Here is a 16,191-nt window from a genome sequence, read left to right as displayed (position 1 = left end):
AAAAGGATAATAAGGAAAAGGATAATTTGCATCCTTAACTTACTGAAGTTGAACTGGAATATGATGTCATTACCACATAATGTTAAAACTTTGTAAAAATATAATTCCATTTATATTCCACTTTTCTATTATTTTTATATATTTTGTGTTTACTGTGTTATATAAAACTTAAAACATATTGATATTTTCCAAGATTTATAGAGTTGATTTTCTTTAAGGAATATTTTTAAACAATCTCTTACATTTACTGGCTCTTTTGCCCTTTTGAAGGCCCATTTCTTTCTTTATGTCAAGGATTCAATTTAGGATTATTTCCTTTCAATCTAAAGACATTTCTTTAGTATTGCTTAAAGTAAAAGTCTTATTACAGTGAATTCTCTCTGCATTTTTTTCTCTCAAAATATTATTTCTTAATTTTTGGAAGTTATTTTTACTGAATGATTCTGGTTTCCTTTATAGGTGAAATCAGCTTCCTGTTTGTTTTTTTTTTACCCTAAACTTATAATTATTCCTTTGATTATTTTAAGCTTATTGGATTACTCTGGGTTGTCCATAGATACAGATATACAGAACATATTTATATGTCTACTTATATGTATTTCTTATAAGAAATTGGTTTACATGATTTCAGAGCCTCAGAAGCCCCAAAATCTGCAGCTGGCAAGGTAGAGACTCAGGAGAACCAATTATATAGGCTTTATACTGAGTCTGAATGGCTGGAAATGTTGCATTCCAGTTTGATCTGAGTCTAAAGGCAGGAGAAGATCAATGTCCCAGCTCAAACACAGTTGGGCAGAGAAAGCAAATTCATTTTTTCAGCCTTTTTTATATTTAGGCTTTCAGTGTATTGGCTGATTCATACCCACAGTGGAAGAGCAATCTGCTTTGCCTGGCCCATTGATTCAAATATTAATCTCATCAAGAAACATTTTCACAGACACACCCAGAATAATGTTTAACCAGGGATCTGGAAACTGTATGGTCCAGTCAATCTAACACATAAAATTAACCATGATAAGTCCACTCCTTCTTAACCTGGCACCCATAAACATTTCCTTAAACCATGCGTAATCTCAAATAAAGACAATAATGAGGTCATAATTCTGCCTAACAGGATACAACTATTCTGCATACATCTGAAATTGTGCTAACCCCTTCCCCAGAAGAGGTAAGGTCCTTTAATGATGGATATTCTTCTCCTTGATATCCTGTGAGTTAAATACAATAATTTAAGATTAATAATACTTAAATACTATAAAGTTTATGAATCTTATGTTTTATGATAAGGGAAAAAGAGAGGGATAAAAAGATATTTGCTTTGTTTACACACGAACATATTCATGACAAAGAGTCATTTCTATCACTAAACACATGATCATATTTGTAATTATTTACCTCCACTACACATTCTATTTTCCCTTTACCTTCAGCAAGCATCTAATCTGGTTGTGGTTCTTTACCTGTTAGGCAACTCAAGCCTTCATTCCTGAAGGGTCTGGATGACTTTTATGGACTGGGTTGTTGTAGTTTTTCACTGATCTGAATCACATGGCATATTAATACTAAGAGACACTCTGAGGGATTCCAAGCATACTCTTCCTTGCCTCCATTTCACCTGTATACTTGATCACCTTTGGCAATATAGAAACTCTCCTGTTTGCCTATTGATTTAAAAGAGGGAGGAATCCAACAATCTCAGTTTACAGCTTAATGAAATTACCGTTGTGTCTCCTGATGGAAACATTCTTTCCTGTAGAACTAAGAATTCTAGGCCACCATAACATAAGGCCTCAGGAACAGGGAGCAAGTTATGCTGGTGGGTCACTAGGGGTAATAGTGAGAGAAACCTCTCCCATTTCCACTTCTTAATTCTTGGACCTGTGAATCCTGAAATAGCACCATTTATTGGATGCTGATTCAGAGCATATGAAGCCTTCAAAAGAAACTCACCCCACTCCTACAACGTATCAGCACCTAGCTGCCGTTGTAATGGAGTCTTCAAAAGGTCATTCCATGATTCTGTCAAATCAGCTGCTGCAGGATGATGTGGTTCATGGTAAGACCAGTGAATTTCATGTTTTTACTTATTGTCACACTTGTTTTGTTGTGAAGCGATTTCCTTTATCAGAACTAACGCTGTGCAGAATGGCGTGATGATGGATAAGGCATTCTGTAAGTCTATCGATGGTAATTTTGGCAGAATCACTGTGCAGTGATGGCAAACTTATATCCAGAGTAAGCATCTATTTTAGGTATAATTAGAAAAAAAACAAAATAAAAATATTGTCCCTTCCAGGATGGAAGCAGTTCGGTGTAATGGACCAGCCACCAGGAAGCTCAGATCACCTGAGGGAATGATACCATATTGGAAGCTAAATGTTGGTTTTTACTGCTGGTACATTGGGCATGCAGCAGTGACTATATTGCCAGATAGTCCTTAGTGAGTGAATGTCCATGTTGCTGAGCCCATGCATAACTTCCATTCCTGTCACCATAGCCACCTTGTTCATGAACCCATTAGGAAATGTCAGGATTGGCTAGGAAAAGAGGCTGACCGGTAGACACATAACAAGTCATCCCATCCACTTGATTAAGATTCCAATCTGTTGAGGTCACCCAGTGGTGAACATTCACATGGGATGTAAATACTTTCATGTTTTTTGCACATTTGGAGAGGTGTGCCCAGATCCCTCTTTCCCAAATGGCTTTGTCAACAATTTTCCAATAACGTTTCTTTCAAGTCCTGGGACATCCAGCCAAACCATTAGTGACAGCTCATGAATTGGTATATAATCACAAATCTGGCCATTTTCTTTCCAAATAAGTGAACAACCAGGTGCACTGATTGAAGTTCTGCCCACTGAGAGGTTTATTCTTCACCATTGCCCTTCAAAAATGTCCCAGAAAGGGACTGTAGTGCTACAGCTGTTCACTTTTCATTGAGGCCTGAGCATCATGCAGAATTATCTCTAAACTAGGCTCAGACTTTTCCTTTTGTGTCAACCGATTGAAGGAACTCCTCATGAGGCCATAAGTACAGGCTGGGAAACAGAAGGCAGTGTAACATGAGTGGTGACCAAGGGCATTTGGGCCACTTTTTCCTGTAACTTAACTTACGCTTTCAGGACATGTGCAGACCTGATGGCATCTGTATTACTGCCACTTGATGATGGAGTGCTGGTGTACATACTCAACTTTATGGCTTGTTGGATCAGTTAACATGCAGTTCGTGACTGGTAGCACAGGCTTCATGGTAAGTTGGTGGCCCATGGTTAAATATCCAGTTTCTAAGGCCCAGTAGCAGACTAAGAGCTCTTTCTCAAAAGGAGATTGTATCCTCAGAGGATAGCAGGTCTCCATCCCGGAATCCTAGGCTCTGCACTGCTGATCACCTATAAGAACCTGTCAAAGGCTCAGACCATCATCTCCATCTGCCACTGACACTTCAAGCACCATTGCATCTGCTAAATTTTATGGCCCAAGTGGTGGAACAGCGCCTACCGCAGGCCAGACATATTGTAAAGGCTTCTCAAGTCCTGGGTCTCACTCCAAACTAGCAGCTTTTCAGGTGTTTCCGTAAATGGATAGAAATAACATATCCAAACGAAAAATATGCTACCTCAAGAATCCAAAGAGGACCACTACATATTGTGCCTCTTTTTTGATTGTAGGATGGGACAGATGTAAAATTTATCTTTTACAACAGGATGGGTTTAGGATCCCACTGGGCCCCCTGAGAATTTTACCCCTCAGGTAAAATTCCAGTCAATCACCTGACCTCCACATACCTCTACCCTGGTTGGCAAATCACACTGAGGTTTTTGGTCTCCTGGAATCAATGAGAATTCAGAGCTAGTGTCCAGTAATCCTCGAATGTCTGATTATTTCCTACCTCCTCCCCTTGCCGTGCACAATTACCTTGGCCAAAGGCATAGGTCCATTTGGGGAAGATTGGGAAAAAGACTAACAGTATGACTATTTGGGCATGTACAGGGAATGTTCTCAAGGGGGGGCTTCAACATTACCTTCATTCAAAGGATCTGGGTCAGTAAACTGTCTCAAGTCTGGGAATGAACTGGGGAGTCCTGCCTCTCTGTATTTATGGCTCAAGTTAGTCTTTTGTTTTCTTGACCTTAAACTTTTCTGCTTTTACAGATCAAATGAGAATTTAGTAGACTGCTTATGTATTGCCCTTCAAGGAACACCATGATCAACTAGCCAACGTCCTAGGTCTGAGTGAGTCAGACTATCCTGACCACTGCTTTGACTCTGCTGTCCTTTATGGTAATCCTGCTACCTTCCTTTGGGCAGTTGAGTGCTTCTACTTGGCCCCAGCCACTCTGGGATCCAATTACTCCCACTGCATTTAGGTTCCCCAATTCAGTGATTGCAGTTTCCATGGTAAGCTGTAGCCTACAGAGAGGAGTAATCCCAAAGCTCTTAAATGACACTGAGCTCCCACACGAATTTATTTCTCCTAGTAGTGGTGAAAGGCTTATCCTCTGTACCCTTTCAGTATGGGTATGTGTCTTAAAACATCACAGACATAATTTAAATGTTTTAGCTTATTTTGCATATACATATTTACTTTTTTCAAATTTCTTAGAAACAAATAAACAGGGGCCCCACCGGGTGGCTCAGTGGTTGAGCGTCTGCTTTTGGCTCAGGTTGTGATCCCAGGGTCCTGGGAAGGGGTTCCTCATCATGTCTCTCATGAATAAATTAAAAAAATAAATAACTGTAGCTGGCAAAACTATGATACAGTTGATACCATACAAAAATGATCTGTTGAAAAATAATAGCATTTCAAAACACTATCTAGGTTTTATTGTGCTATCAGGGTTTTATTCAAATTTAGAAGAGAGGCAAGTAAGCTACTTCCAGGGAGAAAAGACTACTTGGTACATTGAGATCTAAAGAAAATAACTATATTTGGGTTCTCATATTTCTTCAGGAATTTTATGTGGCCTTTGTTCTATAACAGATGAACAATATTCATAAGATTTCTACTTTATTTTGTTTTCATCGATCCTACGAAATTGTTGAGTTTTGGATTCATGTTTGTTATTTATATTTAGATTATGGTATAATAGGTTTTACTATTGATTTCTATCAACTCTAAGTGTACAATTTAAAATTAATAGTATATATGATAAAAAAAATACAGTATTTTAAGATAGTATTTTTTTCCCTTAGCTTGCACCAGAAAATAGGTATTGTGAGTTTTTATTCTTCAAATGAAATTGTGGATTTAAAGACACTGCTTTAAAATATGTATTTTTATGTAAGATAATTCTTTTAATATGGCATTTTAAATGACCAGAATAAAGCGTGTATATAAAATATCATGGCAGGAATTAGAATAGGTAGGACAAATATATAAATCTAAATTATGATTTCAATATATGAATGACTAAAATAATATTTTGTTGCAAATGTTATTTTTCAATTAAAATTCAGTATTTTCAGACAATAAGCTTATTCTGAAAATCTTGTAAAATCCAATATATTCACATAATGTATTTATTCTGAAAATCTGTAACTATTTTAATTTCTCTCTGGACATCATATTCAATCCCAGTGGCAAAATTTTAATACTGAATTTTCCTTGAAATTTTTAAAATCAAATATAAAAATCATTCAGAGAAAAGTGTAGTGATTATGGTTACCGTGTTGGCTAAATATTCTTCTAGACTTCAAAATACTTTAAATAAGGAGAGAAAGTTTGAAAAGTGAATGGTTTCCATAGGAATTTGTATCTCAGTAAAATATAAAAACATACCTCCCACACATACCACTGGTTGTGCCTATATAACCTGCAGGGAGAAGGAAGATCTCTTCCGGCTCCAGCAACAACACACTCTTCGCCACTTGCAGCCAATGAGAAACTGCCACATCTCAAAGTCTTGTTCTTCCTCAATGAACTTTTGTTTAAAACAAATTTCCTCCATTTTCCCCCTTAAACTTAATAAAAGCTAACTTTCCCTTTGTCTCCTCAAATGTGCCTATTGCTTGCCACAGTTAGTTTGCCCTGAATTAGAGTTCTTCTGCTATTCCCAAATGCATTCATTTTGCTAATAAAATAACTGGCTTTTTAAAGCATATTATAATTATGCTAAATACATGGAAAACTGATGAGGAAGGATATAGAGAAAATTAAAAATAATTTTTGTTATGTGTATGTATGTAAAATTTCTATTAACTTTTTTTTCCCCAAGTTTTTATTTAAATTCTAGTTAGTTGACACACAGTGTAAAATTAGTTTCAGGTTTAGAACTTATCAATTCAACATTTACATACAGCACCAGATGCTTATCACAACAAACACCCTCCTTAATACTCACCACCTATTTTACCCATACCCCCATCATCCTCCCCTCTGGTGACCATCAGTTAGTTCTTTATAGTTAAAGAGTCTGTTTCTTGGCTCCCCTCCCCCCCCCCGCCCCACTGTATTCTTTTGTTTTATTCCTTAAATTCCACATATGAGTCAGGCTGACTTATACTGCTTAGCATAAATACTCCTTAGCTCCATTCCACATTGTTGCAAATGACAAGATTTCATTCTTTTTTTGTGGCTGAATAATATTCCATCACACACACACGTGCGCACATGTACACACCACATCATCTGTATCATTCAGCAGTCAATGGACTTTAGGTTCCTCCCATAATTTTGTTATTGGTGATGACGCTGCTCTAAACATCAGGGTGCATGTGCCCCTTCAAATCAGTATTTTTGTATCCTTTGGATAAATACCTAGTAGTGGAATTGGCAGATCATAGTTAGTTTTATTTTTAACTTTTTGAGGAACCTCCATACTGTTTTCCACAGTGGCTGTGCCACTTTACATTGTCATCAACAGTGCGAGGGTTTTCCCCTTTCTTCACGTCCTCCCCAACATCTGTTGTTTCCTGTTGTTGATTTTATCCATTCTGACAGGTGTGAGGTGATATTTCACTGTAACTTTGTATTTCCCTGATGATGAGTGATGTTAAGCATCTTTTCATGTGTCTATTAGCCATCTGGATGTCATCTTTTGGAAAATGTCTATTCATGTCTTCTGCCTATTTTCAAATTGGATTATTTGGTTTTGGGGTGTTGAGTTTTATAAGTTCTTTATGTATTTTTGATATCAACCCTTTATCATATATGGCATTTGCAAATATCTTTTCTCCCATTCCAAAGGTTGCCTTTTAGTTTTATTGTTTCCTTCACTGTGCAGAAGGTTTTTAGTTTGATGAAGTCCCAACAGTTTACTTTTACTTTTGTTTCCCTTGCCTCAGGAGATCTATTTAGCAAATAAGTTCCTTTGGCCAGTGTCATAGAAGTTACTGAAGGTGACCTCCTCTAGGATTTTTATGGTTTTAGAGTTTTCACCCATTTCGAATTTAGTTTTGTCCAAGAAAGTGGGCCAGTGTCATTCTTTTGCATATTGTTGTCCAATTATCTCAACACCATTTTTTGGAGACTCTTTCCCATTGAATATCTTTTACCACTTAGTTGAAGATTAATTGGATTATGTAATTGTGGGTTCATTTCTGGTTTTTCTTTTCTCTTCCATTGATCTATGTGTCTATTTTTGTGCCAGTACCATACCATTTTGACTACTACAGCTTTGTAATAAAGCTTGAAGTCTGGAATTGTGATGCCTCCAGCTCTGCTTTTCTTTTCCAGGGTGCTTCAGCTATTTGGGGTCTTCTGTGGTTCCATACAGAGTTTAGAATTGTTTGCTTAAGGTCTGTGAAAAATGTTGTTGGTATTTTGATAAGGATAACATTAGATGTGTAGATTGCTTTGGGTAGTATAGTCATGTTAACTGTATTTGTTCTTCCAATCCATGATCATGGAATGTCTTTCTATTTTTATGTCATCTTCAATGAAATCCTAGCAATTTAAAATAAAAATAAATCTTTCTCTTTTAGATTGACATCTTAGTGAGCACAGTAAACAATTTCACCAAATGTGATGAATATCATGATAGGGCACTGAAATGTGCTTTATAATTACATAACTGGCATATCTATTCTAATCTAGAGACTCAGAGAAATCATCCTTATTTTAAATGAGTTATGATAAATATTTAGTTAGGATACAATGCAGAGAAGGGAAGGGTGTTAATGGGTAAGAGAAAAATACACAAACATGAAATATGAAATTAGAACAGGCCCTCTGGAAATGAAGAAAATAGAACAAGGCAAAACAATACTATCGGTCTGTACAGAATGATAATAAAGTGGGTAAAGGTGACAGAGATGTATCTGGAGACAAGGACGAGATTACAGAAAATGCATAAGTAAAGTGACAGAGTCCAAACAATTAGAACAATAATAAAAATAAAGATTCTTTTTAAAAGAATACTATTTCCGTTTAATAGAATAGCTTTAGATTAAACACACACATAATTTGCCCAATGTAACACAAATTTGCATGAGACTAACACAATTGTAAGACTTTATATTCATGTTTCTGTTGCACCGTACCTTGCTGAAGATCTTTAAGCTAAGAAATAACATGACCATACTTTTGATATAGAGAAATCACTTTCTATAGAATGGAAAATTGGAGTAGAGCGATAGCGGAGACAGAGGTCAATTAGGAAATTACTACAGTGGTCCAGATAAGTTCTGATGGAGGACAAAACCAGGGTGATAGCCATAGAGATGGAGACATATGGATGAGTGAAGAGATTTCAGAGAAGAAAAGAATGTATATGATTATTTTAGCCTTGGGATTAAAAGTAAAGAGGAATAAAATATGAATCACAACTTTGTTATTTTGGCTAACATAAAAAATAGAAACATTATTTAAATAGTCAAATAATTCAAAGCTGGAAGGGTACACCAAAAAAAATAGGTGGAGCCAGGATGTAATGGGGATATATGATGGAAGACAACATGGCAGGGATAGGTTAGTTAAGGCTTAAGTTTCAGAATACTGTTGGATTGAAAAAATGTTAAGTTGTTTTCCAACTGTTACATTTTTATGAATAGATGATCTATTTGTCTGTTTTAAGTATTCCGTGGACAGCCTCATACATTAAGAAGTCTATTTTTAAGATGGTTATATATCATAAGAAGAAAGGTAACTTATGAAAAAATATTTATATGGCCAATGGAAAGAAAAGCCTTGTTTTTTTATATCTCTTGGATTTTATATAAGCCCATAAAATATGTCAATCTCAAAAAAAAAAAAAAAGAGAGAGAGAGAGAGAGAGAGAGAGAGAGAACATCATGGTTGAGAGTGTACTTTCCCAAAGTCATATAGAGAAGAATTTTTGAAGTTAAAATTAAAATTAAAATTCTCTGTCTCTGTTTGGTCTCTCTGAAGACAGCCTCTGAATCTACAAACAATATCATACTGAAGGGAGGTAAAATCAGTTTATAATTATGGAATATATCATAAACTTATCAAAAGTTCAAAATGTCTTATATCATCTTTTTGAGTTGAATGATATTAAAATGTAATCAGGAGTATATCAATATTTTACACCCAAATTAAGTTTATTGATCTTTTTTTTTAAATTTGTTAATGTGCTAGAGGTTTAAATCTTTGAATCATTCAAAACTGTGTTTCAAAAAAATATTCATTTTTATCTCACTTTAAATTTAGTCCCTAAATTTAGTCCCTTTTGTGTAAATATAATTATTTAAAGTTTTTGAGAATTTTAAAGCTGAAATGTTTAGTATTCTTACAGTGAAAATTAAGATAGCTGTTGTAACCATTGTTTCCGTGATGTTATGTGGAGACGAATTGATATGTGCCAAAATTATTTTTTTTTCTGTAATAGCAATGCATGTATTTATAGAACTTCTCTTTTTTGCCTTTCTGAAGCTTCACACTGACCAAGATAAAGGAGATGGAAATTTAAAATACATATTAACAGGAGATGGGGCTGGCAGTCTCTTCGTTATAGATGAAAATACAGGAGATATTCATGCTGCAAAGAAATTAGACAGAGAAGAAAAATCCCTATACATTCTTCGTGCCAAGGCTATAGACAGAAAGACCGGGCGGCAGGTGGAACCTGAATCTGAATTTATTATTAAAATCCATGATATCAATGACAATGAACCAAAATTCACAAAAGACTTATACACTGCCAGTGTTCCTGAAATGTCTGGAGTCGGTAGGTATATGCTAATCCATGTAAACTAACATTTTTATTTGTTTGCTTGCTAAGATAATGATTACGGGCATACAGTTACCATATGTGACCCCTTTCAAGATAAGAACTATAACTGAAAACTACTATTTAGTCTTAACTATCTCACTTCTAATTATTTTCAATTTGATATATTTTAATGAATCCTACTATGTTGTCACTTATACTTAAAATGATATCTATATATGTGATCTAAAAATATGATTACTGAGAACAGTTATTCCATTGCATTTCAATCAACATCTTCACCTCTACTCAACTGCTATTCAAATGGCAGTCAAGCTGAATGTATTTTCGCCTGAAACAGAAAAGACATATCAGAGAGTGTCAGCAGTTTTGCACAGTTTTGGACAGTTTTGCTTGCATTATTTTGCATAACAACTAATGCTTGCATTTGACAAATTTCTTTTGATCATCTCATTTGATCACTGAAACAACTTACGTGGAAGGCATGGGAAATAGAACTTTAAATCCTCATTCTGTTAATTAGAAACCCAGGATTCTGAAAGATTAAGCAACTGAATTAAGATCAAATAACCTGGTACCATAATAACAATAGTCCAAGTCTTTTAATGTTACTTAGCTGTGTTTCACTCCCGAATAATAGTTTATTATGCAAACAGAAAATAATTGTTTCATTTTTAAGGCTGCTCACAATTTTAAATACCATCTGTTATAATGCAATTTTTTATCTGTATGTGTAAGTTAAGATTTGTTAATGAGATAAGAGCTATTATTAAATAAAACATATTTAAAAAGAAGTGATATAAACTTACTGTAATATCTAAAATATACAACCAATTTTCAAAGTTTCATACTAATTTAGTTGAGTATTATTTCAAAGTCACTTTTTGGTGATTAACTTTGAAATTCTTACAATCAATACGTGCTTCAGTCTAAAACAATTTCTTTCCAAGGAAAAACAAACTTTTATCCATCTTTACCGACTGAATGATATAAAATGTTTCTTAACTATGTGTGTCATCTAGCCAGAAGAACCAAGGTTTGTAAAGAAGTTATTTCTTCTCACCTCAATTGAAATCTCGTCCCTCTGAGAAAAGTGCAGTTCTACTGCCTTTTCAGGTATCCATTCCAATGATATGAAAGGAGGTTATCAAATTAGACAGGAGTGCTATGAAATCAGAAAACCTAGGATGAAATATGAATGGTTGTGTTTTCTTTAAGATTTTAAAATATCTGCTAGCCCAGTGTAGTCTCGTGGAAAGTACTTGATTGGTCCATATACAATGACTAGTGGGCTAATGTAGATAAATATCATGATCTCCTTATGGGCGTATTATTGAGATAAAGATACATCTAAAATGATGCTCTCCATTTCAACTTCCTATTGATGAGTATTCTAAAGTAGTTTTGAAAAAAAAAAAGTAGTTTGGTTTTTTGGGTAACACACTTTAACCTTTATAAAATATTACTGTTTATCCTGCATGTATGTTATTTTGCCAGATTAAAAAATAAATTATTTACTTATTTATTGGAGAGAGAGGAGGAGAGAGAGTGTGAGCAGGGGGAGAGGGAGAAGGGGGAAGGAGAAGATGATGGAAAGAACCCTAAGCAGACCCTGCACTGGGGTTGGGCTTGATCTCACAACTCTGAGATCATGACCTGAGCCAAAACCAAGAGTCAGATGCTTAACTGACTAAGCCACTCAGGTGCCCCTATTTTTCCAGATATTTTGACACTTAATAGTAAAAAAAAAAAAAAATTCATTTATCCTTCTGGAAATAGTTTGATTTACAGGAATAAAGTGTGTAATTTGGACAACATATATTTGAATATGACACTTTTTTGATAATAACTGATTTATATTTGAATAACTCTAACATTTTTCAAATTACCTCATTTTAAAACCCAGAATATTTATCTATCAGAGACTACTGATATTGAAACTCAACTAACCTATATTTTCCCCATATTATTTTGTGCTGTTTAATGGAATATTATCTCTCTACTCTGTGTATTCCTATTGTCTACCTAATTCCTTTTTTTTTTTTTCTTTTTGAGAGATTGAGTGAGTGAGAGGGAGAGCACGTGAGCAGGGGCAGAAGGAGAGAGAGAAGCAGACTCTTCTGTTGAGCAGGGAGCCTGATGTGGGACTCAATACCAGGACCCTGGGATCATGACCTGAGCCAAAGGCAGATGCTCAACCGACTGAGCCACTCAGGCACCCCCATCTACCTAATTCAAATATATTCTATATCACTGTTTTATTAATATTTATCAAGTATATAATAAGAGCAGGTCTAGAATAAGCACTTGAATATTTTATTAAAAAAATACTTCACTTGTTTAATACCCATAATAAAAAACAGAATATATAAGTTTATACGTGGAAGAAGGCTTGCAGATTATGTTGTCAAAAAAGCCCTTCCCTGTAAGACAATCTATATTTCATTTATATATATTTTAAATTGTGGGCAGTACAATTTCTGATTATACCAGAACTTAATTAAAAATTCAAATCATTGTCAATTGCATTGCCTCTGTGCCTACAATTCCAACAAAACTGAAAACAAACAAACAAACAAACCACAACAACAACCATATAGCAGGTAGCTATATTGCTCTGGTTGTAGCTTTCATATTAATATAAGAAGATTTTAAAACTATAGTTACATCTTGGGGCACCTGGGGAGCCTAGTTTGTTAAGTGTTGACTCTTGGTTGTGGCCCAGGTGAGAACCTCAGGGTCCTGGGATGGAGCCCTGTGACTGGCTCTGCATTCAGCTCGGAGTCTGCTCATGATTTTTTTTTTCTCTCTCTCTCTTTCTCAAATAAATAAATAAATAAAATCTTTAAAAAAATTACACTACAGGTAAATATCTTATTTATGAATGATTATTATTAATACTAAGCTTGATATCACTGCATTAATTTCTTCATATTTGACCCACAGATAGACTTTAATATATGTGTGACTATTTTTAAATATAAATGTACATATTATACACACACACACACACACAGAAGACACCACATTATACCTCTTCTAATAAATAAGTAAAAAAGCCCCAAAGAGTGAGCCCCAAACACACAATTTGTTACTATACTATTGCAAAAAGAAAAAAAAATAAAAGCAGAGAAAGCTGTATAATTTTAATGCCTTAGTATTTCCCCCACTGTAAGATAGTTATGCTTATTATGCAAAACATAATTTGAAAAACTTCTAATTTTATTACATTCTTAGTAACTTTTCAAAAGTAGCATTTTTCTTATTTTATTCTTTAATTCAAATGCCCTTCTCAACAAAATTAAATCCAAATAAGAGGAAGGGGAGGGACTGCAATTTACCCTAAGATTTTAGATCTATTAATATATAAATTAAAAGTTAATGCTTTTCATATTTTGAAATTATATTGTCTTTTGTTGTAATTAAGGGAAAATTAATATTAACTCAGAATAATTTTGTAGATGTGATTGTCACTATTTTTACCTATACAAGTAATCAATTGCAGAGAAAAACTAAAGGATGATACTTAGGAACTTTTTCAGGCTGTGTGTAATCTCTATACTAAGAGTTAAAGCCCATACATAGACAAAAAATAAATAATAATAAAAAATAATAATAGACTGCTTTTATAAATGAAGCAATTATTTAATTCTAATATTAGTTCCATTATATTAGTGATTTTTACTTAAACCAGAGCTAAAAAAAAAAAAAAAGAAAAAGAAAAAGAAAGAACTACTATTATTAACTTTGGAGGTAAATAGAGTCATAAAATAAAATGAAATTTCTTTATTATTATCTTACCTTTCTCCTCAATAATATCCTCCAGTGCTTTCCTCCATATTGTCACCTTTTTCAGTTTATTTTTGCCCTAATTGTCTCTTCTTTTTCTCTCTCACCAACTCCTTTCCTTGCTTTAGACCCCTGCCTCTGATTCTTTCTGTCAAAACCATATTCCATACTCCACAGTGTTTCTCAGAATCACATGCTTCTCTCCCTTTCAAAAGTTAAAATCAAATGACTCCAATTGTTGAAATCTGAAGTGCATTAGCATCTTTTCATCAGAACACATAATCTGGATAATGTATAAGGATATATAATGAAGGAAAATGGAATGCAGTGATTTTATGGCAGATCCCAATTTTTATTTATTTTTTTTGCATTTTTTGTGATCTTTATACTTTGATTAAAGATTATCTGTCACCTATATATATTTGCACGCATTCATCTTCATCCAGGCAAAATCCCACTGTGTATTTGCAGGGTTTGATGCATATTTTCTCCTGGACTGGGTATTTCCCCCAACTGGTCTCTCAAAAACTTATCCAGTTCCCCTCTCATGCCATCTATCTCCTCAAGAAGAAATTCTCCTGTAGTTTTCACAGATCACACATTTAACTCACCCAAGGAATCCTTTATGACTCATTCCAAGCCATTTCTTGGTTCACTGCCTGTGGATTCAGTAATGTGTTTCATAAAAGCCATGATGCCCCGACGAGCCATGTGTTGAAGTGTTGAGAATGGTGCTTCTTTCCTCAGACGGGCTCGGCTGAATTCCATCTCTCTCACCTACTAGATGTGTGGCCATGACCAACCTCTCCATGTCTCAAGGCCTTCATCTTATGCTTATCACAAGAATAATCATATAAATTAAGGGCTATTTGCCAAGCCTATCTTAAGCATTCTGTAAATGTTCATTCCCATTATGACTTTCTGCTAGAACTCTGCTGGGCTTCAAAGATAAAATGTTGAATAAAACCAGACTTAGCCCCCGTCTTTGGAGAGTTTACATCACTCAGGACAAAGTCTACAAATAATAAATATGATAAATTTATCATTCAGACTTCACTAAATTTAATTTTTTAATCTTTGTTTTGTTTAATACAGAAGTAAAATGTTTATTTCAAAGTATGTGAGAACAAATGAAAATTATAAATTATTTCAGGGATATAAAAATCAAAATCTCTTAATCCATCTTTACGAACACATAATTATAAAATCAGTACAATAAACATAGAAACTACTTTCTAATTTTTTAAAAGGATTTGATTTATTTATTCATGAGAGACACAGAGAGAGAGAAAGGCAGAGACACAGCTAGAGGGAGAAGCAGGCCCCATGCAGGGAGCCTGACGTGAGACTCGATCCCGGGTCCCCAGGATCAGGCCCTGGGCTGAAGGCAGCGCTAAACCACTGAGCCACCCAGGCTGCCCAGAAACTACTTTCTAATTTTATTACTAAATAAAATTAACTGCAATAAATCATTACATTTATGAAAAAAAATACAACTATCCATTCCCTTAAGTTCAACACACTAGTTTTCATTCTACTCTTATAAATGTCATAATAATATGCTGTCAGTGTTCATCAGTGTTAAAAAGCATTCCTAATCATTACCACAATTCTAAGAAAAGGGATAGTACTTTTTATATGAGTGCTTATAACATTTTAGTCACATTACAAGATTGATTTTTTATTCTTTAAACTATTTGTCTTTTTTGAGTCAAGTTTTTTGAATATGTTCAAAGATCACATACCCACAATAAAAAGCAAACAACAGAAAACAAATTTAACGACAAAATATATTATTAAAAATGTCAAAAGGTAAAGAAGAGTATTTTTACCTCTTTTCACTATGAAATGACACCCACAGTAAAAGAAAAATGAAAACATAGCAAAATACATGTCATGGAATTGATGAATTAACTACTTGCATTTAGCATATTGATTACACTGAATAATTCATATTTCAAATAACCCTCAAGTATGAAAATAATTCTTATTCTAACTAATATATGTTCACATAGGTTTGCATAAAAAATTCAGTATAAATCAGAAAACCATTTTAGTTGAACTTCTAAACATTGTTGTGGGAAGGTGGGGAGCACTTTATTTTCTCTGCATTGGTCTGGCTGGGAAGTGAGTGGGTGTTTTCAAATGACAAAGGAGAAAACCTGGGATCCTCCTAGTGAGTCACAGGGTGTCCTCTCATAGGACTACCCATTCTGTTGCCGCTAAGGAGGCAGAGGGAGAGCTCAACTTCTCTTATTTAATTTTGAAA

At 34.4% G+C, this 16,191-nt stretch overlaps 1 protein-coding gene across 2 annotated transcripts in view; it reads left to right on the top strand.

Moving 5' to 3' along the window:
• CDH9 (cadherin 9) overlaps nucleotides 1-16,191 on the top strand; it is a 131,868-nt gene that overhangs the window by 87,236 nt on the left and 28,441 nt on the right. For both annotated transcript variants that reach the window (XM_041749463.1, XM_041749464.1), the window contains exon 3: nucleotides 9,836-10,130. In XM_041749463.1, the coding sequence (XP_041605397.1) occupies nucleotides 9,836-10,130 (295 nt within the window). The remainder of the gene's footprint in view (nucleotides 1-9,835; nucleotides 10,131-16,191) is intronic.

The sequence above is a fragment of the Vulpes lagopus genome, chromosome 3 (genome assembly GCF_018345385.1).
Source record: "Vulpes lagopus strain Blue_001 chromosome 3, ASM1834538v1, whole genome shotgun sequence".
Lineage (NCBI taxonomy): Eukaryota > Metazoa > Chordata > Mammalia > Carnivora > Canidae > Vulpes > Vulpes lagopus.
Note: the sequence above shows the minus strand (reverse complement) of the source record. Positions and strands in the feature narration are given on the sequence as shown.